Below are 27,288 nucleotides of genomic sequence, written 5' to 3'. Positions count from 1 at the left end.
ATTACAGGTCAAAATGTCTGCTGTGAACCTGACTGCTGATGACCAAGAGTCTACTATAGGTATAAATTGGCATCGACCCTAGAGTCCTGATTTGATCTTTGTTTCTGGATTATCAGACTGAAAAGGGAAGCTCTAACAAGATTTTACTATAAAGAAGCAAAAGATCACATACTGTAATCAAGTCCTCTACGCTGACAGTATTTTATTACAATGAAACGTGTTAAAATAAGGGTCACACTGTAGGCAACAAGACTGCTGTTTTTGTTTCAGGGGCCTGCCTAGGAGATGGGATGTTGCTACTTACCCATTTAAATGTTTGGTTTGTTATGGCGATGTGGAAATTGTGAAAACTGTTAAGACTGTGATAAGAAAAGTCATTTCTAAATCAATTCCAAATAAACTCACGGAGCATCCCCGGGAATCCCTAAACCGAACCTTACTCCGACAACCATGGGTCCAAATAACAGTCATGTCCTCTCAATCACTCAGTGGGTGACACAAGGGGTGGGTGTCTTGGGTGCTAAAGGGGCCCATTAATGAAATGGCCAATCAAAGCTGCATTCCCATTGAGCTGACAATGTGGAAGGTCTTATGTGACAACATGCTAAATTGGATTTCGTTTTGCGTCCTGGGTCGTTTGGAGTTGAGGAGGTGGTCTACGAAATATTATCTGAGGGGGCCATTCTCCCTCAGTCCAAGTGTCCAGTTTGTTTTTACCCTGCTCCTGAGAGTGTCTGCGCATGCCACAGTAGGATAAGCATAAGACTAAACTACCCCCCCCCAGCAGCTTTACATAAAACCCCTGAAAAGCATGCTCAAAATCAGCCATCTGATTCTGCTTTACCGGAACTCTGGCGGCCGGCGTGATGGACAAGAGCGCGTTTGGTTTTCATTAGATTGTCTCGACGCTGACCCCCTGCCCCAGCTACAGTAATGTGAAACCAGCCCCTCTGGCAGGCGCACAGTGCGGAAAAGAGCCGAGCGGCGCTGATGCAGTCCGCACTGCTCTCACTACCCGGTCCGCAGGCTGGACTGCGCTGCCGCACACTGCACCACAAACTGCTCAAGTAGTAACCCACTACCGAAACGTGCAATGGCCAAGAAGTAGTGTTCGCGGGCTTAGATGGTAAACCGGTGTAGTCTTAGTTGAGGGGATTATTTGTTGGGGTTTTTTTTTTTTTTTTCCTCCCCCCCTGGAGGTGTGATATCGCAGCCATGGTGTGCTGTCAGACTCCCAGAAGTTTACGAAGAGGCGGCCGGGGCTTCGCTCCTCTGGTGGCCGCTGCGCTTCTCGGTCTTCTGTTCGCAGGGATGCAGCAAACCACAGCGTTTCCCTCCTGGAGGTTAGAGGTATGCTGTGACCACTTCATGACACGTAAAAGCTCCCACTCCGGCTGTGAAGACCAATTTATTTTGTGCTTTGTAATTATCGAGTTATGAAAGTGAGTTGTCGTTTCCTTGAGCGTTTCAGAAAACCTTAGACCAAACTCCATTCAAAATTCTGCCACTTAACATTTACCCTATGTTTCTGTGAAGCTACATGCCGGGAATGCTTTGTTTAAATTAATTTTAGATAATGAAAGGCCACTTTTCAATTCGGCATATGCAGCATTGTTATTACACGAGGCAACACTTATTTAAAACGGTAACTCATTTTGCAAGTTAATACTGAAACTTCTGTCCACTGAACCCGAACGTAAAGTTTAAATTATACTGAGCTAAAGTGATAGTTAGTGGATCCTTTATACCACGAATTCACCACAGGTACGTAAAGATTTAAAACCTTCCTTGTCGTGTGTTGTAAGAGCTGTGCATGTCAGTAAAATGAAAATAAATGATTAAAGTTTTTAATGAAGAATGGAGACTAGTAGAGAGCCACAGGTATCAGGACAATCACGGGTCAAAACTAGAATGAACAGACCGATTATTCAAAGTGGCCTAAGCATCATTCTCATCATTTTCGTTCACTGCTGTTATGATTGTTATTATTATTATAATTATGCATTAGTCCCCAGCTGTTGCAGACTTTTGATAGGGGTCCACTGCCCGCGCAGTCTCAGCCATTTCTCTGCCTTCCTTTAAACTTATCATTCGCTGGACATCATCAGATGAAATCACCGTTAGAGCTTGCCCACGGGAGTACGCATCACATTCAATTAGTCTGCACTGAGGGTTTAGACGTCGGAGGAATGCTACAATTAGGTTAGGCTACGGGATGGATAACTGTGTTAACTCCTCACTCACTGCCCCCCCCCCCCACACACACACACACACCCCACCCACTGTGATGCAGAGCCCGAGGGATAGCTGTGTGTCATTTCCTTTGCCACAGACTCTCATTATATGTCCATCAGGAAGACTCCTGGTGACGATTACATAACTGCCTTAGATAAGCTTCTTGGAGGCTACCAAAATAAAATGCAGCATAAGTAAAAGACACATTAGAGTGTGAATGTATCAGTTAGAGAACAAGGGGTAGGTCCAAATGCAGTCAAAGAGTATTTTTTAAAGTGTTTCCTTTTATGTATACTGAAGATAATGCACTAGTTGCATGATTCAAAATTTAGAGATATACGAGAATCCTCTGATTCAGCACTCACCACTGGCTTCAAGGTTTAGGTTTTAAACGCGTTTGTTTCGGCCCTCGTGGTTTACGGTTCATCTTCATTTGTGTCAGAGATGCAGATTAGATTTGCAGAGAATATCACGAGACATGTCACAGAAAGAACTGAGCTGGCCTTACTACATTAAACACCTCATAAATCACTGAACACAAGTCTCCAGGGTGTCAGCTGAGGTCAGGAAAGCAACTGTTGCAGAAAGCAGCGACCTGTGCGTACAATGCAATACAGAAACATTATCTTTAACAACAGAGCAAGAGACGTCATCCAGCGGTGTCAGACAGTCTGCCAGACTGCTTGCCCGTTTCACTATTTTGGTAAGGAAATGAAGGAAGTGCTGCATCTACTTTTCCTGACTGGGTGAAGCGGGACCAGGAACCAGAGGATAGGGTGTAGAATACAAAGTGAAGGGAGTGGCTATGATATTTGCTCTCCATCTACAGGATTTTTCCTCAGTAAGAAAATGCTGGAGCATGGGTTTTAAAGGCTTTTATTCACCTCCTGTTTATCATCAGATTTATCTTGCGACCACTAGGTTGTGAACCACTGCCTTAAAGGGCCACTACAATGATTTTCATCCCAGTGTATTAGTCTTAGTAAAATAAGAAAAAGCTTGAGAGGAAAGTTAAAACCCTGCCTAGTTTCACGCCTCAACGGACCTGAGCAAAAGGTGTGTAAACTGGGCAGATTTTTTGTTTCGTTACAAAAATTGTCGGATACAGCCCTCACAATTCCGCTGTTCGAAAAAGGAGTGGGGGAGGAAGTTTCGGATTCTGACGCACACTTTTCTGAAGCATACTGGAGCCCATAGTGTCCTCTTGGCTGATTCCAAAAGGAAATTTCTGACACTGTTAGATAACGTGACAAGCACTTAGTTTGAAGTATACTGAGGCCTCTACTCATTGGCAGGCTCTGTAAATCCCTTCACATCTCACCCCTGATGCACTGTATGCATATGCCCATCTGTTTCCAAGTATATGATGTTGAGGTTCAAATAGAAAAAGTGGTCAGTTGTGTGTACCTTGAGCAGTTTTTCACTTTCAATGTATTCCTTCTTAAATCTGCCTTGCATTCATCAGTTAGGACGGAGGATCATCCTGCTCTCAAGCACAGAACAGGCTCCCTGCAACAGAATCACGGCCCAACTTCAAGCGTTGGAAAGTGGATTTATTACTTAAACCCATCTCCATTAAAAGTTACAGATTTTTATCATCTGGTGCAAGCATTATTATGGAATATCGCAGCCAAGGCAAACCACAACTTAATGTCAATCACAGAATATTTATGAAAGCACTAAAATGCAAAGCACCCATAGACAGCCTTTCAAAGCTATAAAAATAGCGCACGTTCCAGGTGTGATTAATTGGAGTCGATGTTTCACACACCCAAACAGACATCAGACAAACCTATCTGTGTAAAGGATCATACTTATTGTTTGGAAAGCACTTTTACTGCTGACCACTTCCCTTTACCAAGAGATGGAATGCCCTTGCAAGAAGATCTAACAGGTAACTTTCACGCGCAGTGATAGCAGCTGAGCCCAGTTCTGACTGTCGAGATAATTTAATTTGACGCCTGCAGCTAACAAAGTCAAACTCTTTCCAAGACTCGTAGTAAGCAGAGAATCTACTGTACCTAATTGACAGTGTGAGGGGATTAATTAAAGGTTTTTCTTTGTCCAAGGAAGAAGCTCACACCACTGTGTTGCTCATTGGGATCCGCAAAGAGGCCCGGTCACAAGTGCTTCACCTCTCCAGGAACAAGCGCTACACCCTCACCCCGGAGCAGCTCAAATGGGACAAGTTTAAGATAACATACAAGTATTCATTCATTCTTCCTCTAGTCAACACAGCATACAAGTACAGCAGTAGATAATGGGAAGGAAAGGCAGTCAAATCCTACTGGGAAAATAGTTGAAAAACCAAAGGTCAGTTGAAATTGTCCATTGAAGGTTGTATGACCACCAAAAGTTCAAAGTGCCTCATCTGACTGTTCACCTAGCAACTTACTCCTTGCATTTGTCAGAGAGGAAAAAGAGGAAAAGAGTGTATAGTGGACTTTCGCACCCAGACGGCAATTGTTTGACCACTACTACTACTATATCTTGATTATTACAATCTTCATTGAAGATTCAATTGACAGGACATTAGACAAAAAGTAGATAATGAGTCAAATTTCAATCATTCCTAGATTATTGAGGTTATATCTTCATCTATTTCATATTGATAGTAGATGATACCAACAAATTAATATCTGAACTCTATTAATATTGTTCATAGTAGACTAACGCTAGCTGAAGTATAGGAGAATATCAAGTCACAGTAATGGAGCTGTACTTGCACTGCTTGTGGGTATTTCTGGTCTGTCTGAACAGTAGCCATTATGTTTTAGCAGATTCCTCTGCTATAGAAGAATGCGTGCAGTATTAAGTACACAATGCTGTTGTTTCTGAACAGGTTGCTGTCCTTCCCAACAAACTTGATAAATGCCAGCGACACACGTCGAGGCATTGCCAAGGCTTTTGGCATGTGGAGCGACGTCTCGCCATTCATCTTCAGAGAGGTGCCAGCTGACCAAGAAGCAGACATTAAGATCGGTGGGTACTCTGTATGTGGCTGTGTCAGCCCCCAACAGATGTTCCTTGGCTCTGAGCTCCAGACTTCTGCTCTTTCCTTACTGTTTTTCTCTCCATGCTGTGATCACCAGAATGTCTTCGCCTCCAAATTCATTAAATCACACTACCGCAACTATATTACCAAGCTTGTATTCAGCATGATTCATTATTCTAAATGAATAAATAAATAAATAAATGTTTAACAACTTCCATACATGTCAACCCATGGGGAAGCAGTCTAAGGTAATGCTTTATCTGTCCCTTTGCGTGCATACTCCAGGGTCCTGCATATATTCTCAGTGACAGTGAGAGGAATGGTTGTCATCATGCAGGGTAAAGGCTGAAGAGAAAGCTGTCTTTTGTAATTCATCATCCCCCTGCTGTAGTCTACACAGAGCAGAAATAATGGAGTGAGGGTTTCCCTCCTCAGCTCTGAGGTATGCGTCTCTCTCTCTCTCTCTCTCTCTCTCTCTCTCTCTCCGCTTTGGCAGGCTTCTACCCTGTCAACCACACAGACTGTCTGCAGTCCCACTTGCACCATTGTTTCGACGGCATCACAGGAGAATTGGCTCATGCATTCTTCCCGCCAACAGGCGAGATCCACTTTGACGACCATGAATACTGGATTCTTGGAAACATGCGCTTCAGCTGGAAGAAAGGTATGTGCCTTTATCATGTTTGTTGAAACTTCTAATATTTAACCTATAAGGTGATGGAAGCAGCAGACACGGAACCGGACGGCTCGGGGGCACGACAACATAAACAGAAAATAATCAACTGTGTCTTTGTTACAGGGGTTTGGCTGACGGATCTTGTCCATGTGGCAACTCATGAAATTGGCCACGTCCTTGGACTCATGCACTCAATGGACCCGAAAGCTATAATGCACCTGAATGCAACTCTGACAGGACGCAAGCTAATCACACAGGATGAGGTGTGGGGTTTACACCGTCTCTACGGTATGTTCACACTCGTTATGTTTTTAGTGTATCTGCCAGAACACAAATAGGGAAGTTCTTCTTTTGGGTTGTGACAGTTGTAGATACATCTTATGACATTGTCAGTCATCCAGGACACATATCTAGAAATAGTAAGTCAGAGACAAACTTGAAGATATTATGCAATTCATCCAAAAAGGGAACCACTGAAACCTCTTGAATGAATGGAAAAGGTCTTCAAGACCTAAACAGCAATGATTGGATCGGGCTAAATGATAGGTCTGACGGCCCGAGCCAACAGCGTAGGGTGTCAAGAACAAAAATGAGCATTGAGTGCATTGCTTGTTTCGTCCCCAGTAGTCTCTCATGCTGGAAGACAACTGATGTAGCGCCTGGGAAGCCTCACAACATTCTGACAAGACCAGTGCCAGAATTATTTTCCCCTTCTTCCGCCCAAGTTTGACGACTTCTACAACAGGTTCACCGATGTTGGCGTTCAACATCCAAAATCAATAGAGGAACGATGTTGGTGCTGTCCTGTGGAACAGTGAAGTCAGTCCTTGACACCTCCTTGCCAGTCACCTGTGTATGTCATAAATGTTGGAAAGACAGCACGCTGTGATTGGTCGATTCCAACATGTAGTCTGCCATCAGCCAAGTCAGGGCAAGAATTTAGGAATTTAAGTGATGGCAGTCTGACACAGTGACCATCTCGGAAGTCAAAAATCTTATGCAGTCTGATCCCAGCATTAGAAGAATTAATCTAGATACATTTATGAAGAACCAGTGGTACAAAAGCTGTGATCCATTTTTGGTAAGAACCAACCATAATGTAGACCATAGGGTTTGCCTTTGACGACTGACGACTGAAAGCCAACGTGGCATTAATGAATACTGTATAAACTACTCATGAGTCATGATTAGCGTGTATTATTTTGATTCATTTTCATTGGAACAAAAGGCAGAGCGGGGATCCAAATTCTTTTGCTGCTGACTGAGAGCTGCTGTCTGATCCCCCTCCTCCTCACTCCATCTCCTCCTCTCTTCCAGGATGTTTGGACCGGCTATTTATCTGTCCAGCCTGGGCTCGGAAAGGCTATTGCGACAGCAAGCGCAGGCTGATGCAGAAGCACTGCCCCGCCAGCTGTGATTTCTGTTACGGTAAGACACAGCAGCAGCAGCAGAGAACAGCAGCAGTCCAGAGGAAAAAAAGAAAGTTTTCTTTCAATTGAGCAGCGCGAGGAGCTGCTGTGAACCGTTTGCCAATGGAGCAACGGGAGCCAACAGGTCCAGCCATGCAGAGCTGCGATGGGAGTTTTCAAGAATCTCATTTGAAGGGAAATTGCACTTGCTACTTCAGGAGTTTGCATTTAGTTGTGGAGAATAGCAGCAGCCCCAGAACACAAATAGAGCAGAGAACGTACCTGTTGATTGCTGTTTCTGCACCAAGTATTGATAACACATCAGCAGTCTGCCTCTCTAGGCTTATCGTGGGGCGTACTAGTCCTTCTGTTGCACAACAGGAAATGGCTCCTCTTAACCATCACAGCCCATAGATTGTTGTGGCTGTCTGAGATTTTTGTCAGCAACAAGGGACAGTGTGGAGAGAAGCAAGAGGATACGATTCCTGGCTCACAGTAATCTGTTCCTCATTGCTGATTGGGAGATGTTGTACGGCTGTGGAAAATTCCTGAGTGAGTCCAAACCGCTGGAATTTCAGACTGTGGCTTGAGGGTTAGAGACACACAAGGTCAATTTGGATTTTTGTGGCATTAACGAGAGCGACTGTTTTAAGCAGAATTTGAGTTGATCACAGGGCAGACTGTTGTGTTTGTCAGAAACCAGACGGGAGAGACTACATTGATAAAGAGTGTAACAGCGCCAGCAGGTCAGGGGTTGTGAAAAGCCGAGTAAGTGTCTGATGTGATAAGGTTTGCAGCAAAGATTTTGACCATAATCAATTTCGGCAAGGTGTCTCCAGATTATGAAATATGCTAAGATAAATGGTAAAATATTGTTTGTCTTAGATCCTTTATTCCAGCAAATTTCTCTCCCATGATCATTGTATGGACAAGATTGTCGTTAGATCAATAAAGTTCCGATTTTTGCATTTCTTATTCTGGAGTATTTTCTTTCAATCTTCTTCAGAATTCCCTTTCCCCACTGTGGCTCCCACACCGACTCCCCTGAGGACCAAACACAAGCTGGTCGTCGAAGGCAAGAAGCTGACTTTTCGTTGTGGGAAGAAAATAGCATCAAAGAAAGGCAAAGTATAGTGAGTATCTGTCTGTGATGTTATTAGTTCACCTGACCACAGCAGTGCTACAGTATGATTTCCCTCAGCACTGTCCTAACGTCCCACTCCCGTTCCAGCTGGTACAAAGACGGGGAGCTGCTGGAGTTCTCTCACCCGAACTACATCTCCTTGAAAGAAGACCATATTACTATAGTGGCCAACGCCATCAACGAGGGCACATACACCTGCATCGTGAAGAAAAAAGACAAAGTTCTCACTAACTACTCGTGGAGGGTACGTGTGCGCTTCTGAAGGCCACGACATCTCCTCTGCACACTGAACAGGACACATTCACACAAATGGTCACCAGGAGACCTCATTCACTAGGGCACATATTTCTGTTTTTAAAAAAAAAAAAAAGTCTTTCCTGTATCTTCCACACACAACTGTCTATGGTCAACTGTCATTTTGCAAAGGCGTTTTCATATGCGCAAATAATAAATGTTCCGTGACAAGTAGTATTTTTGTGAAAATACTACCTGACTGTGAAAAGCTGTTCATCACAAACATTGCGGTTTGTATTTTATTTGGTGATGAAAAATCTTTGCAGCCCTCATCAGCCGTTTGGGACGATGTCCACTCTGGATTCATCGAGCCTGGATTTCTTTAAAGCTCTTGCTGCTAAGGCAGTAATGGGGTCCAAGACCACCCAGGGGTTTTTGAGGAGAGTCCCCAGAAAAATGGGGACTAATTAGCTGGATAGTTAGCACAGTTGGAGAATTTTCTTCTGGATTCTACAAACTCCTATAGGCTCCTTTGAAAAAGACATCATCCAAAAAATTATCTATGTCCCTGATGTTTTTCTTTTTAGGCCCCCGAAAAAGTTACAGGAGCCTTTGCTTAGATGCTTGCCATTTGAATAATTTACACACTGACCAAACTAAGCTAAGAAAGCCAGAATAAGCAATGTTGTCTACAGCCTTTGGAACTATTTGGACCTTAAACCGCATATGGAACACCTCAGACGTCTAGCTTAGTTTACTAGCCTCACAGTGAAGCCAGCAGTCTGTCTCCAGAGACTGAGCAGTCAGTTCCACTAGCAGCTCTCCTTCCAAGCTTATTCAACACATCAGGTGTAATAATTTGCAGAAGGGCTCCGGTGGGGGCAGGGGATAGATAAAACTGATTAATGAACATTTCCATTCAGTCCTGGCTCTCGAAGTCCCAAGACGAGGGGATTTTTCTGTGCGTGTTCCAGTCAAACCAGCAAGCGGTCTTGCAGGTAACGAAACTGTACTGTTTATTTTTTTCTTTGGCTCAAAATCAAAGAATTTATTGGTTTAATACTGAAGTCGCAGAGCCATTTAAAAACAAAGGCAGAGCGAATCTGGGCCTCTTTCTCTCCTGAAAGAACAAAGTACTGAGACAAAGTGTGCAGTGCAAAGAATGACATCACTTTTGGACAGCGACTACTAAAATTGGGTTCAAGGCTGGATTTTTTTTTTTTTTGGCTCGACTTTCCTTCATTTTTTTTCTCCCGTGGCAGTGTGTGGTTGTGTTTGCATAGCTTGGACAGAGTTTATATATATATGTAGGGAAAACGGCAGACAAAACAAAGTTTCAAACTTTATTTCTAGCAAAAACAAGGTCCCCATGTCATCCAATGAGCTTACAGTCCCAAATAAATTTCGAACATTATGCTGGATGGAAAACACAGCCAATGCTGCATCATTATACAGTAGCTCAAGCAGCCAGGAAATACCAACCATTTATAAAATCTGGTCCTCTCTCTTGAGGTATTAAAGGGAAAATAAAACAAAAGTCAAACATGAGAGCTAAATTTCTAACACATTAATGGTTGTGTCTCCTCTTTAAGAGCTAAAATGGCCACATTTGAAATGGTTAAATGGCTTGAAAATACAGAAAGAAAAGCTGAAAAGTCGAGGGAAAAATTCTTAAAATTCAATGTGTCGGAGCCACCAGTCTTGCTGTGAAACAGTCCTGACTATTTGGTAACAGTAGTAATGGATCAGATATTAATCTGGTTTATGGTTGTAAACCAGTGACACCAGACAAGTCCCAGAACTCTTTGCTCCCTCTTTCTCAGTTAGACAGCCAGGTGTCCTGCAGTTTCAGGCTCAGAATTTGAGGCTGAATCCTGGACCGACTGCAGACGCTCCCTGATTGCTGGTTGTCAGGTGAAAGCCTGTCTCTTTAAGGTCATCATCGCCCTGGAGAGATAATGGAAGCAAAGTTAACTGGTGGTAAATGACATTAAGTGTCATCACACCTCTAATATCGTGCAGTTTCATTTCTTACATATTTATAGTAAAACTGATCAATATTACACTGGTAACCTTTGGAAAACCCTTAACATGAATGGGTCCTAATGAGACATTTTGATTGTATTCCACAAGTATGCATGAATGTGTTTATTATTAATATTATTATTGTTATTATTCTTCCTTGGTTTCAGTGGAGAGTGTTAATGTCCCATGGTCTGTTTCACAAGCTTCTCCATCCTGACGAGAATAAAACGGAGATTAAGAATGAAAACCTTTGGCATGAATTGGTCTAATTGTGTAATTTGTGGTAAGACATAAAATAACATGGTCACTTCCATTGAAAAAGATGTCAGCATCAGCCTATAAAAAACAACTTCTGGGTGGGTAGGACCACTGCTGGAAACATTAAGATCTAAAGGGTGCTCATCATGGAAAACACAAGGAGGAAATAAGCGGACACAAAGCAGAAGCCTGTAGGGTCTGTAATCTATTTAACACAGTCAGCATTCGGAAAGCCTGGTAGCTGTATGTAATGGAGAAAGTGGAGCCTAATGTCCTTACCAGGTGACTGTAGCCCAGGCCTCCCTCGGGTGGACGAGGACTGGTGCCTCTCTTCACCCTCTGTTGCTCGCTCTTGGCCGGCCAGGTGGGGAACATGGATGGGTCGATGGGCAGTGGCGTCTCTCTGAAGTACTCATGCTTGAGTGCCTCGTCTGACACAATCCTCTTACTGGGGCAGTAAGTTAGGAATCTGGAAAACAGTGATCGAGTTCATATGGAGAGGCTAATACACTTCAGAGACACTTCAATAAAGAAACACAGGCAACCAGGCAGCTCAGATTGTTATGTGAAACCTTATATGGAAACTTCTGTGTGTAGAGCACTGGTTAAAAATTGCAAAACTTCACCTAGAATTTGTTTTGGTACAGAGGTAACCTGATGCTAGACCCGTGAGTGGCTGCTCTCATCTCCAATTTTTTTTTTTAGCAATTCTAATAGGTGTGGTGTTTTGCTCATTGTAGAAGGGATTAACCATGGAGGCGTCATCTTTCTGTGCCAGAGCCAGTAAAATAGAAGCAAGGAAATGGCCAAAAAATGATGCAAGCGGGGGATGAGATTAACGCAGATATACAGGATGCTGTAGCTGCCCCAAGCAGCCAATACCAACTGCTTCTGTGTCATATTAAAGTTGTCTACGGAACAGATCGGTGAGTCACTACTGATTGGTTAGGGCAAAATATCCCTGTCAAAAACACAAAACAGCTAACATAAATTGCTGAATAATGAAGTAAACATAAACAGGCAACTGAATCTGATTATCAGGCTATTTACGAGGTACTTCAAAACTAAACTACATTTACACAGATAATCTGGACACAAGATGCAGCAGTGGCACAAGGGGCCAGTGGCTTTGTTCAAGGAGCATAATGGAGAGCTGCTCAATTGCGAATACTGCTTTCTAAATGTGTCTGATTAGAATCTTCAGTGTTTGAGCGGGGGCAGTGTGCGACATCTAAAAAGATTTTACTATTTTTATGTGGAGGGAATCCCTGAGAAGGATCACTGATTGATGCCAGCTTTATGAAACTGGGGGCCAGTATTGGCATTGAAGGGGACAATCCTCCACTTGTGTCTAAATTATTATCGTCGTTTTGGAATTCCAAGAATGTGCGCTCCTTCCTGCACCTGTGAGCTTGCTCCTCCTCAGGACCCAAGAGCTGTGCTGATTTTTATCAGAGACCTGTTTATACAAAGGTGATGAGAACTAATTACTTTTTAGGATAGAAAAAAAGTAGTATTCTGCATCTTGAGGCCCAGGACAAAAATCTAAATCTCTTTATCTATCAAATCTTATTATTGCGCTTCCTTCAGTTTGAAGCAGTAAATAAACCAAGTTCAGAAATAATTGCGCGTTGAAGCCCCTGCTGGATACTAGATTCCACGATCTTCAAACACATTTCTACACAGACGGGTGTGATATTCCGAACAGCTCTGTGATGTCTACCTGCCAACCTACACATTTAAACTTCTACCACACTGCTCTGTCTGAAGCTTTCCACAGTACTTCTACGTGCTGACCTCCTGCAGTCTGACTCTGTCCCTGAGTAAACGCTTTGTGAGTCTTCTGACAGCTGGAAGGGTTCAGCGGCACTGGCCAGGCGCCAAACTTCCACTGAACCGTGATCCCTCCGGCGGCACAGTGGACATGTTGTTACCATCCTCTGCAGCTGTGAGGAAACTGAGTGGTATGGTTTTGTCATTTACAGGTGTAGGGAAAAGGCTCTGTGGGTGGGTGAAGATCTGAGAGGAGAGTGGAGAAGTTTGTCTCTGCTCTTTGCAGATGCTAAACAAAGCTGATCTTTGCAATGTGCAAGAAAGAATTATAAACCTCTCCTTCTCTGTGTGAAAATGATTTTCCATATTAAATGTGTGTTTTCTAAAACATTGTCCTGTAGTGTGGAGCAGTGTGTGTGTGTGTGTGTGTGTGTGTGTGTGTGTGAGTGAGAGAGAGAGAGAAACAAGGGGATGGAACGGGACTGCTGCTAAGGCATGCTGATGAATTACCAGTCCGCTACCGTTGTCATGTTTTAAGCCAGCTTGCCAGAAATGCACTGACTGAATAAAAAGCTCTGGAAAGAGTAACAGAATTTGACAGAATAGCACTGCGTTCATCCAAGTAAGGCAATTTCCACCCTATGAGCCATTCTGATTGTTAAATGATATTAGTGGTTGATATTTTCCTTTCCCTGATGTGTGATATTGGTACGTGGTCTCTCAATAATAGACTGTAAACACTGCCATCAATTTCTTTTTTAATACAATGCACATGTGGACATTTCTGAGTCTTAAAATCTCCAACTCTGTCAAATTTCGTCATCTAACATGAAAATACATCTTAAGTTTGTATATCGAACACTGGTAGCAACTGGAATACTATGTTTAAACTATGATACTATGATTAGACTTACAGTAATGCAGTAAAGATGCAGTGCAGTGTGTGGGGTGTAAAATTCTGTGTTGACAGCCTAAGACCGCCTTTAAGAATCCTACTTGTTCATGAGGTCAAAGCCTTGGTCTGAGAGCAGTGCTCCAAAGCGCTTTCGCAGGTTGTTGTAGGGATACTCTGTGAAAGTCATCTTCTTCACAGCGGGCAGCTCGCTGTAGCCAGGCCAGATCTTCTCGCTGGGTGACCCCAGATCCTACAGGCAACACAGACAAGTCAGCAGACATACTGTTAGCTCAAAGACAGATGCAAATGGGATATTCACACATTGGCGGAGCTGTTCGTCAACCACAGACAAGTGGCAATAGGCCAGTCCTAAATACATTTCAATACTTTGAGTCATTACTGTTAAGGAGTGTTGGATGACTCGGTGAACTTCTCAGTTTCATAATAATTTCATCAGCTGGGTTGACATCTACCAACAGCTCCACCCTGTGGTGCACTGCAGAATCCCAGGCTGATATACTGAGACAACACACTCAAGATTTACAGGCAGTAAAAAGAAGAGCTTCACTCTTTATGATGAGGATTTAGTTCATTTTATAAGGGCATATGAGGGCATTTACCTTGAAAATCTTGTTAATTTGGTCAATTTCAGATTTTCCAGGGAAAAGAGGTTTCTGGGTCAGGAGCTCGCCAAATATGCAGCCCACTGACCACATGTCCACAGCTGTGGAGTACTCCTGCGGAGAGAAGAACAAACACAGTGGCAGTCCGCAGAAACATAAAGTAGACGGTCTTCCTGGCACATTTTTACATTTGAGTTTGTCTTGTGTGTGAATGTGAATGCGCTCTGACTGTGCTGCTGGACTTCTGCCGTCTGGCGTTGTAGATCATACACTGTAAAACTAAAACTGTGTTTCGCGGTATTTGGTATCTTTAAGCCAAATGTTTCACAGATGTTGTCCTCTCCTGGTAATATATCTTTGGGTAAAACAGTCAATCCAGATTTTGTAACCACAGCTATGAACGCACATCAGCTTACCGTTTGAAGTTTGAGCCTTTGCAAAGGTATTTCATCTGCTCATGTAATGTGGGGAAGTAGTGTGAACTTGAATTCTCACCTTGGCTCCAAGCAGCAGTTCTGGTGACCGGTACCACAGGGTCACCACTACAGGGGTGTACGGCTTCAGGGGGGAACCGTACTCCCGGGCCAGACCAAAGTCACCAATCTACAGTACAAGACAGATGGGAAATAAAGAACTTTACAACAACTACATTTTATTGTGGGGAAAAGAACTATGTCTCAGCATTTATACGGTTCCTCCAAAAGTTTTTATTTCATGTAGCCCTGACCATTTATAGGAAATCTAATGACCATATATTCGGGTGCAGCACCATACAGGATAGTCATATCGGATTTGAGAAATTATATGACGGAGGGCAATTTGTATTTGCTATTGTCAGCTTGCATAAAATTGACACTGATAAATGTCTGTGAAAACATGGTTTATTTACACATGGACCCAGTCTGCCATACATTTTGCCAGAAATTCATGCTCTAATTGACTTTAAGTAATCATGTGTTGTTTGAGCAACTGTGCTGTACTGCTGCTAGCTTGGGGGAAAGTTGTACATCATCGAAAGATGGATTAAAGGAAACCCTCTTTTGAGTTTCTGTATTCTACAAAACTTTTACGGTCAGACTTTTTTCTTTCTCAATACATTTTTTCAAGGTAATATTTAATTAAAATCATAATTCTTCGCCTGGACTTGCTGTAAGTTGTCATAACTACCCCACTGCCCGCAAGATGTCACATCTCAGTCTAAATACTACTGATACTCTAACTGGAAAATTAATTTTCAGACACTTATTGCCCTTTCACAGCAAAAGTACAACTTGTGTTTGCCATTTGTGTGAGAAGGTCAACTCTGCTTTACGATCATGGCTCTATTTAACATGACTGCTGGACTCTACTATGAATACGAGTTGCTGAGACCTCTAAATGTGAATGAACATTTGCATTAAATTGTACATATTGCATTAACTTGTAATAAGACAACTGAATTAAAAAAAAGGTATTCATACGGTAGTACCACATTGTCCACACCATCTTCTGTATTCTTAATGTCCAAAGTGGAGAAATGTGACAACTCTGTTTAACATGTAATGGAGGGTAAAACCTGTTGATCAATATCCAATATCATACAACAGGCATTGCTGTTATATAGTATACTGCATTAATGAGCAACACCCTCCACAAAACCTAGCAACTTCAGCTATCTCTCTTTACAAATAAGACACGTGTTTAGAGTTCCTATATGATGTTATGTTCCAGCTATGCTTGGGTATCAATTACCAGTGAAACATGTAAATACTAAACAGGAAAATATGAATTTCTTAGTACAGTACGGCCTCCTGAAAGTTACAAAACAAAATTTGGGGTGTAAATTACAAATCAGTCAATGAAACATGAATGCGTGGGCATACGATTATATGTAGAGGGCCAAATCATCCCAGACAACCGTAAGAAAAACTTTAACCAATGATGTAGAAGTCAACTGAAGAAAATACGCAGTGAATGCTAAACTTCCTTCACTCTTTGGACAGATATTTAATTAAATAATGTTAGAATTCAATTTTGCTGCAGACCCCTTAGTTGCCCTCTAGGACCTCAGGAATAGTATCTATTGCCAAGGTAACAACTAACATAGATCCAAATAAGCAATAGCCCCTTTGGGTCCCTGGGCCATCAATGAGAACCACAGTCCTAGCATACCTTGAGGATACCCTTGTGGCTCAGGAGCAGATTGGATGTCTTCAGATCACGGTGCAGAATCCAGTTATCGTGGAGATGTCGGACTCCTTGAAGCAGCTGAATCATCAGAGTCTTTACCTCACCTGAAAGAGAGGCGTCATGCTTTAACAGAGCCTTTGTGAGGTGGAGGAGAGATATTCACCGCTAAAGCTAAAAATTACAAAAATCTATCTATTATTAACATTTGAATAAAGACAGGGCTCAACAGAAAAACATTTGACTCGCATTTGCGACTAAATATAGATCTGTGCGAACTGAAAAATGTGCTTAGGAGCACGTGTGCAAATAAAAAGCCTTAGAAAATTCAGCCAAAGCAACAAAAAGGTTGATAACACAACAATGGCAATGATCCTGTCACTGCACTGAACCAATGTTGTCAATTGACAAAAATCATATGATGTCACGTGGACCGACGGCTGAGCCCAAAGCGGGCCAGACAACCTGCTTACAAAAGCCACTGGACTAGTGATGTCCTTTGTGTCAAAACGGACTGAGCAGAGTTTTTTTGTCCTTTAGAACCAAGAAGAACTAATTTATTATTGAGCTGTTCATACTGTTTATGCAGTTTAAAACAGTTTAAAGTATAAATAATTAAATAATTATTAAATAAATACAAGAGCTGTCCCGAGCAGATCCCAAAGATTGTGTCAGGGCCGATCCAGGTATATATTAATGGTGTCAGAATCGGCTAAACTTACGCAGTTCAAAGTTCAGTCCTTTCATTACTGTAATACGCTGTGTTTTGACTTCCTCAAAAAAAAACAACGTTGCCAGCGGTACTTTATATCAGCTGTATGATTCATTTTAATTCTGTCAGTAATTTGACGACAGGTGTAAATGAAACTTGGCTGATGTCGGTTTGTGTGCTCTTCGCACTCTGCTGTCAGCACTTGTCAAAGACAGTTTGCGAGAGAAGAACCACCACTCTGAAACACCACTGTACAACCACCAGTGGACTGAGTGTTTTTGTGGTTCCAACACTCCAACAGAGTGAGACATCTTCTTTCTAGTGGATCGTGTCGTGTCACCGTCAGGGATGGCAGTCGCCCAACTGAACTTTCATTCATCGCATATCTGTAATTTAAGCTTATAAACTTTATGCTTTTGAACCCTGACCTTTAGTATTAAGATCCAGAAGCTCGTAAATAAATAAGGTGTCTGGGATTAACTAGTCATTTAAGTAACATAAGTATCGGATGGGCCTTGTTATCAGCAGATACCCAATATTAAAGGACTATTAATGGACTTAGATAAGGATGGGGAACAAAAAACTTGATCGGGACATCACTAATAAATACAGTTTGAAGCAGAAATAATTAAAAAACTAGTGCACTTTTTGTTTTAGAATAAATGAAATCCTTTGCATGTAAATGTCTCCTTGTATCCCTTTATTCATGGCACCCCCAAAAGCTCTTTATGCGCACCTAAATTTTTCAACTTAGAAAAAAAAGCAAGCGTCAAGCCCTCAAAGACAGAATATGTTTTTGTCCTATTCATCTTATTATTAAGATGGTGCAAAGCTCTATAATGTCTCCCATCACCTGGCAGGAAGGGCTGCTTCATGGTTTCCATCAGACTCTTCAGGTCATGTTCCACATAGTTCATCACGATGTAGATCTTGTCCATGTTGCTTCCAACAACTATTTCCTGATATTTTTTGTATATATATATATATAAATGGGAGAAGCACATTTTAGATTTACATAGAACATCACCAATAAAAGAGGTTATACAAGAATAAGTATTTTTCCAGTTCTCTCACCCTTACTGTGACGATGTTTGGGTGTTGAGCTTTCAGAATTGTATTTATTTCTCTTAAAGAGGTGATGGGGAAGCCCTCCTTCTCCTTCTCCATCTTCAGCTTTTTCAGGGCCACAATCTCATCTGCAAACATTAGACCGTATTCATTGTTTCATCAACCAACATCTCTGAGAACCGTAAAAGGAAATGTATCTGCAAGTTTATTTTGATACCGGTCTTTTTGTCCTTGGCTCTGTACACCACACCATAAGTTCCCTCTTCTATTCGGTTGAGACACTGGAATTCCTCAACACTGCGACAACCCTGATATCCAACACACAAACAATGTATCTGAAGACCTCAACATGCGGGTAACTTGTATTAGATAATTACATATACATGCATCATTTGTACATGTTTGTAATTGATATGGATGTAGAATTGTGCTATGATGAAACTGACCTGTAAGGCAGGCATATATTTGGGCAGCTCCTTCTTCAGCTCCACAGGGGAAATTGGGGGGGAGTCAGGGATGTAGTTCTCTTCAGGTGTGGGGGAGCGTGAGTGAGTCTGAGAGTGAGGAGTGGGGTCACCCTCTCCTGCTTCATCATCCTCCTCCTCCTCCTCCTCCTCCTCCTCCTCCTCCTCTTCTTCCATGTCCTCGCCACTCTCCTCGGAGTCGTGGTCAAAACGGGACTCTGGCACTGCGGGGCAAAAGGTGAAGTTAGTTTGGCGCTGGGAAGTGCCTTTGATGGGAATGCAAGAATTAGATATGGACCGGTCACTGTTATTTATACTTTATCTGATGCAGTTTGTGGGTTACCATATTAACACTAGATTACAATTAGGTTCAATTTAGGGATGCAACTAACAATTATCATTATCAATTAGTCTGCCTATTATTATTTATTATTGTTTAATATTATTATTTTCTGTCCATTAAATATCAGATTTTCTCAGACGGTAAGTGTATTTAACCAGCTGTTTTTTTTTGTTTGTTTGTTTTGTATGACTTACAGTCTACAACCCATTTACTATCATAGAAAGCAAAGAAATGTTGTAATTCTTTACATTTGTCAACCTGGAACCACTAAATTTTATGGATTTTTTGGTTGAAAGATGAATTGCATGATTAAATAATTATCAGAAATTTTGCTAAGTAATATTCAGCAACTTGATTAATCAACTATTTCAACTATAATTCAACACATTAAGATATTGGCCAATAGCAGATTCATTGCAAAAAAATGGTAATGGTCTGAAAAATGTGCATTTTGTGTGTCTCTGCCAAGTAATCATGATCCAAAATTTAAGCACTATAAACTTCAAACAACTTCAAACAAATATTCTCGCAATATGATAACGTGAATAACCTATTTTCAGTTGACTGACACATAAGTCATTTTTATGGCTTTTTCCTGAGCTCTTGTGTGCTTTTCATGATCTTTATCAACAAGTGCAGTTTGCGCAGTTTTAGTGGTTCATGGTTCAGTTCAGTTCAAGCATGGAACTTTGCTCACGTGATAACAAGTAGAGGTGGAGTGGTGGGTGGCCTACCACTTGGGTAACCACCTTTACCCATTTGAATCATGAGAATATCTTTGCATTTATGCCTCTGGATGACTTTCCCAGTCCTTTGAGATCCCAATTTGGAATTGGTGATACTGTACCCACATAGATATCGATGGTGACATGGTATCATTCCACTGTGGTTCACCCACCTGCAGGTATGTGATTTCCATTTTCCCTCTCCTCTTCAAAGTCTTCCTCTGACTGCTCTTCCTCACTCACATCCTCTGAGAAGGACAAAGCCGCTGCGTTAAACCCGTGATGCTGTCAAACTGAACCTGTCACAGCGACAGAAGTCATAGTAGTAGAGCAGGTTTTAACAGTTTTACCTGCACTCTGCTCAGACCTTCCTGAGCCTGAGACAGACTCCTCCTCCTCCTCTTCTTCTTCTTCACCCTCACTCTGGCTGCTGGACTCCTCTTCATCATCGTCATCCTCCTCCTCTTCATCAGAGCCTGAACCTGATGCTAGACAAGATTGAAGAGATGACAAGGCAATTTTTAAAAATAGCCTGAAGAAATATAACTGCAATAGTGAAACTGCTACATCATCATCATGTTATTGGCTCTGGTGGTTATGTGTCGGCATTAGTAAATTCCTGCGGTGCCTCTGATCTACTTATTCCTTCTTGTAAAGTTCAGAAATGTAATGACTAACATTAGATGAGTGATTATTCTCATCACATCTTGTGTTCCACCGAAGAGATTGTGCTTCCCAAGAATGTTTATCCATTTACGGCACTACAGTAATTGCACAGCTAAGACTAGTATGAATTGGTTGTAGTATGTAAATTTGTCTTTGCATGTGCTTTCAGCTGGTTGCTGAAAGTATAGGTTAGATGATCCATTACCCATGGAGGATTCTGCTGTGCTGGTCTTCCTTTCACTATCACTGATGTCCTGGAGGTCTGCGAGCAGGTCTTTGCCCTCCGGCTTCTCCTCCTTCAGTGCTGCAGAAAAAAGTAGTGTGAGCTACGCTGAAACGGAAGTGATCTCTTAGGGAGTCATTGTATGAGCAAACAACGACAACAGTGATACAGTTACAGTTAATAAATATAATAAAAGAAAATAGAGATTTTTTTAGAGACTGTGATATACTGGTGAACTCACTTGCACTTTTCCGTGGTTCGCTGTGTTCAGATCTGTCCCGGGGAACATGGGTGGGACTTCGGCTGCGGTGACTTGGTTTAGGCTTCTCAACATACTCATCAGGTAGCATCCGGTGGTGAGACGGCACTGTGGACAGGAAAGTCTCTCATTATTCACCGCTGTAGATTTCACAGGATTCATCGCCATCCTTATGTTTGGTGGTAGGACAATGACTTTGGATGCTGTGGATTTTGTCCTTCAAGGAACAGTTCAATATTTTGCAAAATAAAAACAAAATCAATGTGATTCTTGTGTCTATGTGCTAACTACAGAACTGGGGTCAGGACGTGTTTAGCCTAGCTTAGCCTAAAGACTGACGGCACAGGGAGACAGCTAACCTGGCTCTGTCCAAAGTGAAAAAACAAGCCCAGTTGTCCAGCAGGTGTCTGGGTTCACTCACTGACCTTCTCGTCGAGCCCCTCTTTCTTTGCGCCTCTCCTCAGCCCTCCTCTCTCGATCCTTGAGCTCCCGTTGCTCTTTCTGCTGCTCACGCAGCTTTCGGTCCCGTTCACGCTGGCGCTCCAGCTGCTCCAGCCGGTCCCTGTGGTCCAAAAAAAACCCAGGAGAATCCACTCGAGGTCTGTTCAGACAACCAAAAGCCCAGTTTTGTCATTGTTTGCTGTTGAAGATAAAGTTAGTTTATGCCTGTGGGATTGCTCTGTTACCTTCACTGCTATATTCAATGATTAACATTAGCGGTGAATGAATTTGTGGATCAGTGTAAACTTGAGTTTGCATTATTTTCCAGTCCAACGAAACAGGTGATGGCATTCAAAACAATGTATACTGACTAAACTCAAGTCATAATCCGCTGTTTCAAAAGATTAAATACACCTACGTCTCATCTAACATGAGATCGTCTATCATACGGTGCCTCTCTAGGGTCAGTGCTCACCTCTCTCTGCGTGAATGAGCTCTGGCCTGTTCCCTTCGTTTCTGCCTCTCCCAGTCTCGCCGGGCTTTGTCTTCTTCCCACTGACGCTTCCTGCGATCGCTCTCTCGCTCTTTTTCTTTGTCTTTCGGTCGTGCATGTTTCCCTGCTGTAGAAGCAAAAACCATGAGTGGAACCAGACCAACCAGGGCCTGAGAGCGTGAGCGTTTGACTTGCATACGCAACTAAAAATAGATGCATATAATAGTGTGCAAACTGTAAAATGTATTTAGGACACATATACGAATAAAAAGTATTACAAAATTGTCCCAAGCGAAAAAAGGTTGATAACACAACAACGATGATGACGTGGTAACTGAGCTGAACCAGGTCTGTCCATTGAAAAAAATCGTTTCGAAAAAAATTATAAGAGAGGAAACAAACCACTTAAAGCATTATGAATAGAAACATCTGTAACGCCAAAGATGGCGGTTGTATGACACATATCCTTCCCCAGAAAAGCCAATAGTCTGCTTTATAACAGCCAAATAGGAAACATATCAAGCCAATCGTGGCCGGAGTGATCTGATCTGAAATGCTTCCTCATTGCGTCTTGGGTGCATTCACACCTGAACTGTCCACTTATGATCAGATAACCCATGACACTTGTTAATGCCAGGTATGAACAGGGACATAGAAAGGGGCCTAGTCTTGTTAGCCCGAATAAACTGCCCCGAGGGTGTGGCAAAGAGGGCTGCCGAGTGGCGAGACCTGCTCGATGAGGACTTTGCGGAGCCCAAAGCGGGCCAAGCAACCTGCTTACAAAAGCCACTGGACTAGTGATGTCCTTTGGGTCTAAACAGACTGAGAAGAGTTTTTTTGTCCTTTAAAACTAAGAAGAACTAATTTATCATTGAGGTGTTCATACTGTTTATACAGTTTAAAGCAATTTAAAGAATAAATAAATACACAATTATTAAATAAATACAAGAGCTTTCCTGAGCAGATCCTAAAGATCAGTATGGGGGACGACCCAGGTATATTTCAATGGATTGGTAATGGCTAAAATAACTTAGATCAAAATTCAGTCCTTTCATTACTGTGATCTGCTCTGTTTTGTCCACCTCAGCCTGCTCTTGTTGCAGCTCCTCTCCCTTAAGATAGCTGGCCTCTACAGAGCAGCATCCCGTTTCATAAGCCAGTGATAATTAGCATGTGTGAATTTGAAATATTATTGGGGCGTAGCAGTGAGAGACTCTGAAGTCAGACACTGAGGTGAAAAAAATACACACATTAATGAAGCTTGACGATAATATTCATTACCAAAGCAGTTTAGAAAACATTCAGCTGCAGTTTCTCTTTTTAGCCAGTGCTGCCACCAGTTCAAATAACAAACGTTGCCAGCGGTACGTCATATCAGCTGTCTGATTAATTTTAATTCTGTCAGTAACTAGACGACAGGCCTAAATTAAACTTGGCTGATGTCGGTTTGTGTGCTCTTCGCACTCTGCTGTCAGCACTTGTCAAAGACAGTTTGCGAGAGAAGAACCACCACTCTGAAACACCACTGTACAACCACCAGTGGACTGAGTGTTTTTGTGGTTCCAACACTCCAACAGAGTGAGACATCTTCTTTCTAGTGGATCGCGTCGTGTCACCGTCAGGGATGGCAGTCGCCCAAATGAACTTTCATTCATAACATATCAGTAATTTAAGCTTATAAACTTTATATTTTTGAACCATGACCTTCAGTATTTGGATCAAGAAGCTCGTAAAAAGTATGGCATGTGAGATTAAGTAGTCTACAGCTGTGCTATTTCAGTGTGTCAGATACGTAGGGGTCATTCCATCTAGGACCTACCAATTCACATTGTGGATTTTCTTGAAAAAAAATCATTTAAAAACTTCTATTAAATTCATGGGACCTTGCAGAATCGTATAGCTCTACTCCAAATACTTTTTTAGTTATGAATTTTTGAAGTTTGACCCGTGGAGCTTTTGTAACCCTCACCAATCACTTATTTTTCACTGGATTGGGTTGAAATTTGTTCTGAACATTCAAGAAACCCTAAGGATAATTTGCAACATGTATTCAGGTAAATAGTTGTTGTTGAACGTTTTACAGTAACCACGTGAATTTCTTTACTCAGAGAATCTTTAATTTTCAAAAATTAATATCCCTACTAGTTTTCACGTTCTTGCAACCAACTTTTGAGTCTGTGTAGTGTTCGTTCTATCACATCTAGAGGTTATTTGGTACTGCATAAAAACCTGAGTGCCACAGATCATGCTAAATACAGCTTTGGAGCTGAAAAATCCTCTTTTTAAAATATTTTGACTATATATTTTCCCAAAAAATATTATTTCAGTTTCCTTGAAACTTTTTTTTATCGTAAAGTGCTAATACTCATTGCAGATATATAAAAATGTATTTTTTATATTACTCCATCATTTAATACTTTTTTTGAAGATCGATTTTTTTTTGTACTTTTCACTGACTGTAATGTTGCATTCAGTGGTTTTATATCATAGGTAGATATTTGTACTATGTTGACTTCAAGGTTTTCTGTCTCTGTGTGATACCTATTGAGCCTCTTTTTCATCGGGTTCAGGCAATTTGCGAGTTACAGTCTGTAATGGCTTGGTTTACTGCATACTAGCTGATGTCATCTTGTTCCGCGTGTCTGGAAAAAATATTAATCTTAGTTCCTAAGATCAAAACACATATATATTTGGAGAAGAGTTAAAGGATTCTGCAAGGTCCCATGAATTTCCCAAGTTTTCACATGAATTGTGAGCTGGGAAAAGTTCTGAATTGTGGGTGAGTTGGCCCTGAATGACCCATAGGCGATTTAGTCAACATTTCAGTACCGGATAGGACTTGTCATCAGCAGATACTCAATATTAAAGGACTCATATCGGGATCAGGGCTAAATAAAAAACCCGATCGGGACATCACTAATAAATACAGTTTGAAGCAGATATAATTAAAAACCTAGTGCACTTTGTGTTTTAGAATAAATGAAATCCTTTGCATGTAAATGTCTCCTTGTATCCCTTTATTGAGGAAAAACACATCATTTGATATATTTTCATTGCACCCTTAAAGTTCTTAATAGTCAGCTGCAAAACATGTTTGTGTTTACGTAACTAAACAGCACTCCCATACCTCCGTCATCGGAGTGACTGCGATGACGTCTTTTATCTTTTCTCTTCTCCTCCTTTCTGTGGTGAGATTTGTCTTTCCTCGCTATCTGTTGTGGAGGCTTGATTGCAAGTGATTCATCTTCCTCACCTCTGCATAAATGTAAAGAAAACACTGAGACTCTAAAGAGCCAGTGGCACTGGGTGGTATAGTATTTTTAAACTATGACAAAACATACTTTTAAGTTCAAATATTACATGCATACTTGCTTACACCATAAAAATACTCTGTCCTGAATTAGCAGTCACCATGAAAATATTTACTCATGTTTGTTTTCTATAATTCCAAGTACCTATCTTCCGTTGAGTCTTCCCGTGTGTACGGGGAATTACGAATTGTTATTTCCATTCTTTGATCCCGTAATTCTCCTTCCTCAGGAGTGTCTCGTTTGGATTCCCGATCATCCGCCTGTGGAGCAAGGCCCTGTGTGAACTGTGCAAGACAAAAAAAGAAGCATTTTAGGTTAAAGCTAGAAATAAATCATTAAAATGTCCTCAGAAGATGATTAAGGAAGTTAATACAAATACCAGAACATTTGGAATGTAGCTATAGATATTTGCGGTCTTACATTTTTAAACAAATTTCAAGCTAAAAAATAAACAAATACATTAAAAAAATATATACTGTTTCCACCAAAGCGGTTTCCTTTTGTATGTCCTGGTGCAAAAGCAACAATCCAGGAATAGGACACTATACTGTTATGTTAAAGCACATTATTAATTATGAAAATAACAAAAGGCAAAAAAAATATCTGTAGATACTGCAATTATTTGTAGATATCACAAATGTATATGTTTTCAAGCGTAAATTTATTATACGATAAGATTTTTGTAATCATTTACTTTTAAACTTAGCATGGTGAGTTTTACTATAAAAATTCCACAACAAATAGCACTGACAGTTCAGATAAGGGATATTAGCTATTATTTTTAACACTGTATAAACATGTAGGTGTCATATGGGTCTTACATTAACTTTGAAATACTTTACATTTTTCTGGCGCTTGGGATCTGTTCTCTCTTCTAATTCTCTTCTGCGTTTTTTCTCAAGTAGGATTTCGTCAAGAGTTTTTACTTTCCAGGTCTCCTTTTCGTCCCCCATCAGCATCCACTCTGCACCGCCTACTTCACATTGCACAAACATACACAAGTGTTCATTACATGTGGTTCCAGCTCCATTTCATTTGAGTCATGAGAGGTTGTGCTTATGTAGAACAAAATGAAGCAATATAGTTATAACAGATCGTTGACAGAGAAGAACCAACCAATAAATATTGTTTCTTCTATTTATCATCCATTTTATTTTTATGTGAGTTGTCAAAATAAGATCACTGGTCATTTTTATTATTGGAAGATTTCGGTTTGCTCCACTTTCACTGTATGTGTAATAATCTCCAGTCTACTTCCTTGGCAAACGCCGGAAATATGAAGAAGTTTCCGCAGAATTTCAATTTAAAATGTGGGATTTCAAAGCTTTACTGTAAATCAGTACTTATTCAATTTCTGCCACGGAGTTACATAAGATCATTAAAAACATTGGGGATTCTCTAGCAGTTCGGCATACACCCAGTCCAGCAGACAGAAATTATTTCAACAAAACATCAACTTTAATAACTATATTATCTTCCTATTCCCAGCGCTGTTTCACTTACGCATTGTGCGGACCAACTCCAAACGCCAAACACTTCAACCAACAACTAAGTACTACTAAATGGTCATGTCCACGACAAATGTACCAGCGCATTTGAATAAAATAGAACTGAACTCAAGTTCTCATTTTGTGGCTGAAATTTGGCATGACTGCAGCACAACGTTATAGTGTGTGGTTTAGCTGACAGGCCAGTCAGGGAGACGTATAAAGCCTGCTTACGTTACACTTGTGTCTGAAAAAACCGGTGGGAGAATTGTAAAGTAGCAGCATGTACCAGCGGATTAAGCGAAATGGTATTTAATTACCAATTCATTATTAATTAAGTTAACTACTTCTAAACCAGCTGTGTGTTGCGAGTCAAGCGTGATGCTAACACAGTAGCTAACTAACGGTAGCTAGCTAAAACTAGCACGGGCGACTGTTGCTAAACAACTCCTGCAGCTAACTAGATGATTTTAAAAGGAATAGTTCGTGCAGCTGGTAGAGGTATAAACTACAGAAGCCATGGCCGTGTCAGTAACTCTCGTTAAAAGCCTAGGTATAGTAAACGATGAAGTTATTCACCGAGCAGTTGAAACAGTTAGACAAACCTGAAATATGCGCAGCGGTATTATGGCACACCGGAAGTCTTAAAGCGTTGGTAACGTT

General features: G+C 41.4%; 2 protein-coding genes across 7 annotated transcripts; one reads left to right on the top strand and one right to left on the bottom strand.

Annotated features, from left to right (window-relative positions):
- Positions 1–1,215: 1,215 nt before the first annotated feature.
- mmp23ba (matrix metallopeptidase 23ba) lies at positions 1,216–10,052 on the top strand. The gene is made up of 8 exons (XM_040151902.1): positions 1,216–1,350; positions 4,305–4,441; positions 5,078–5,217; positions 5,727–5,894; positions 6,030–6,194; positions 7,224–7,334; positions 8,322–8,448; positions 8,547–10,052. The coding sequence occupies exons 1-8, from the start codon at positions 1,216–1,218 to the stop codon at positions 8,719–8,721; spliced, it is 1,158 nt and encodes a 385-aa protein (XP_040007836.1). The 3' UTR covers positions 8,722–10,052.
- On the bottom strand, positions 10,023–27,288 carry cdk11b (cyclin-dependent kinase 11B). 6 transcript variants are annotated; one of them, XM_040151898.1, is made up of 20 exons: positions 27,231–27,288; positions 25,960–26,114; positions 25,283–25,422; positions 24,955–25,082; positions 21,810–21,954; positions 21,319–21,494; positions 20,876–21,001; positions 20,617–20,715; positions 20,096–20,233; positions 19,919–19,993; positions 18,660–18,901; positions 18,431–18,521; positions 18,220–18,341; positions 17,999–18,104; positions 16,419–16,540; positions 14,763–14,870; positions 14,265–14,381; positions 13,746–13,894; positions 11,256–11,445; positions 10,023–10,640 (listed from the first exon to the last, which is right to left on the bottom strand). In XM_040151898.1, the coding sequence occupies exons 2-20, from the start codon at positions 26,095–26,097 to the stop codon at positions 10,548–10,550; spliced, it is 2,505 nt and encodes an 834-aa protein (XP_040007832.1). In that variant the 5' UTR covers positions 26,098–26,114; positions 27,231–27,288; the 3' UTR covers positions 10,023–10,547. The 6 variants fall into 6 exon arrangements, with proteins under 6 accessions (XP_040007832.1, XP_040007833.1, XP_040007829.1 ...); XM_040151899.1 differs by having other exon boundaries at positions 25,960–26,111; positions 27,231–27,287; XM_040151895.1 differs by lacking the exon at positions 27,231–27,288 and adding an exon at positions 26,642–27,213.

Source organism: Xiphias gladius, chromosome 18, assembly GCF_016859285.1.
Source record: "Xiphias gladius isolate SHS-SW01 ecotype Sanya breed wild chromosome 18, ASM1685928v1, whole genome shotgun sequence".
In the NCBI taxonomy this organism is placed as follows: domain Eukaryota; kingdom Metazoa; phylum Chordata; class Actinopteri; order Istiophoriformes; family Xiphiidae; genus Xiphias; species Xiphias gladius.
The sequence above is the reverse complement of the archived record's forward strand: the minus strand, read 5'-3'. Positions and strand labels throughout refer to the sequence as shown.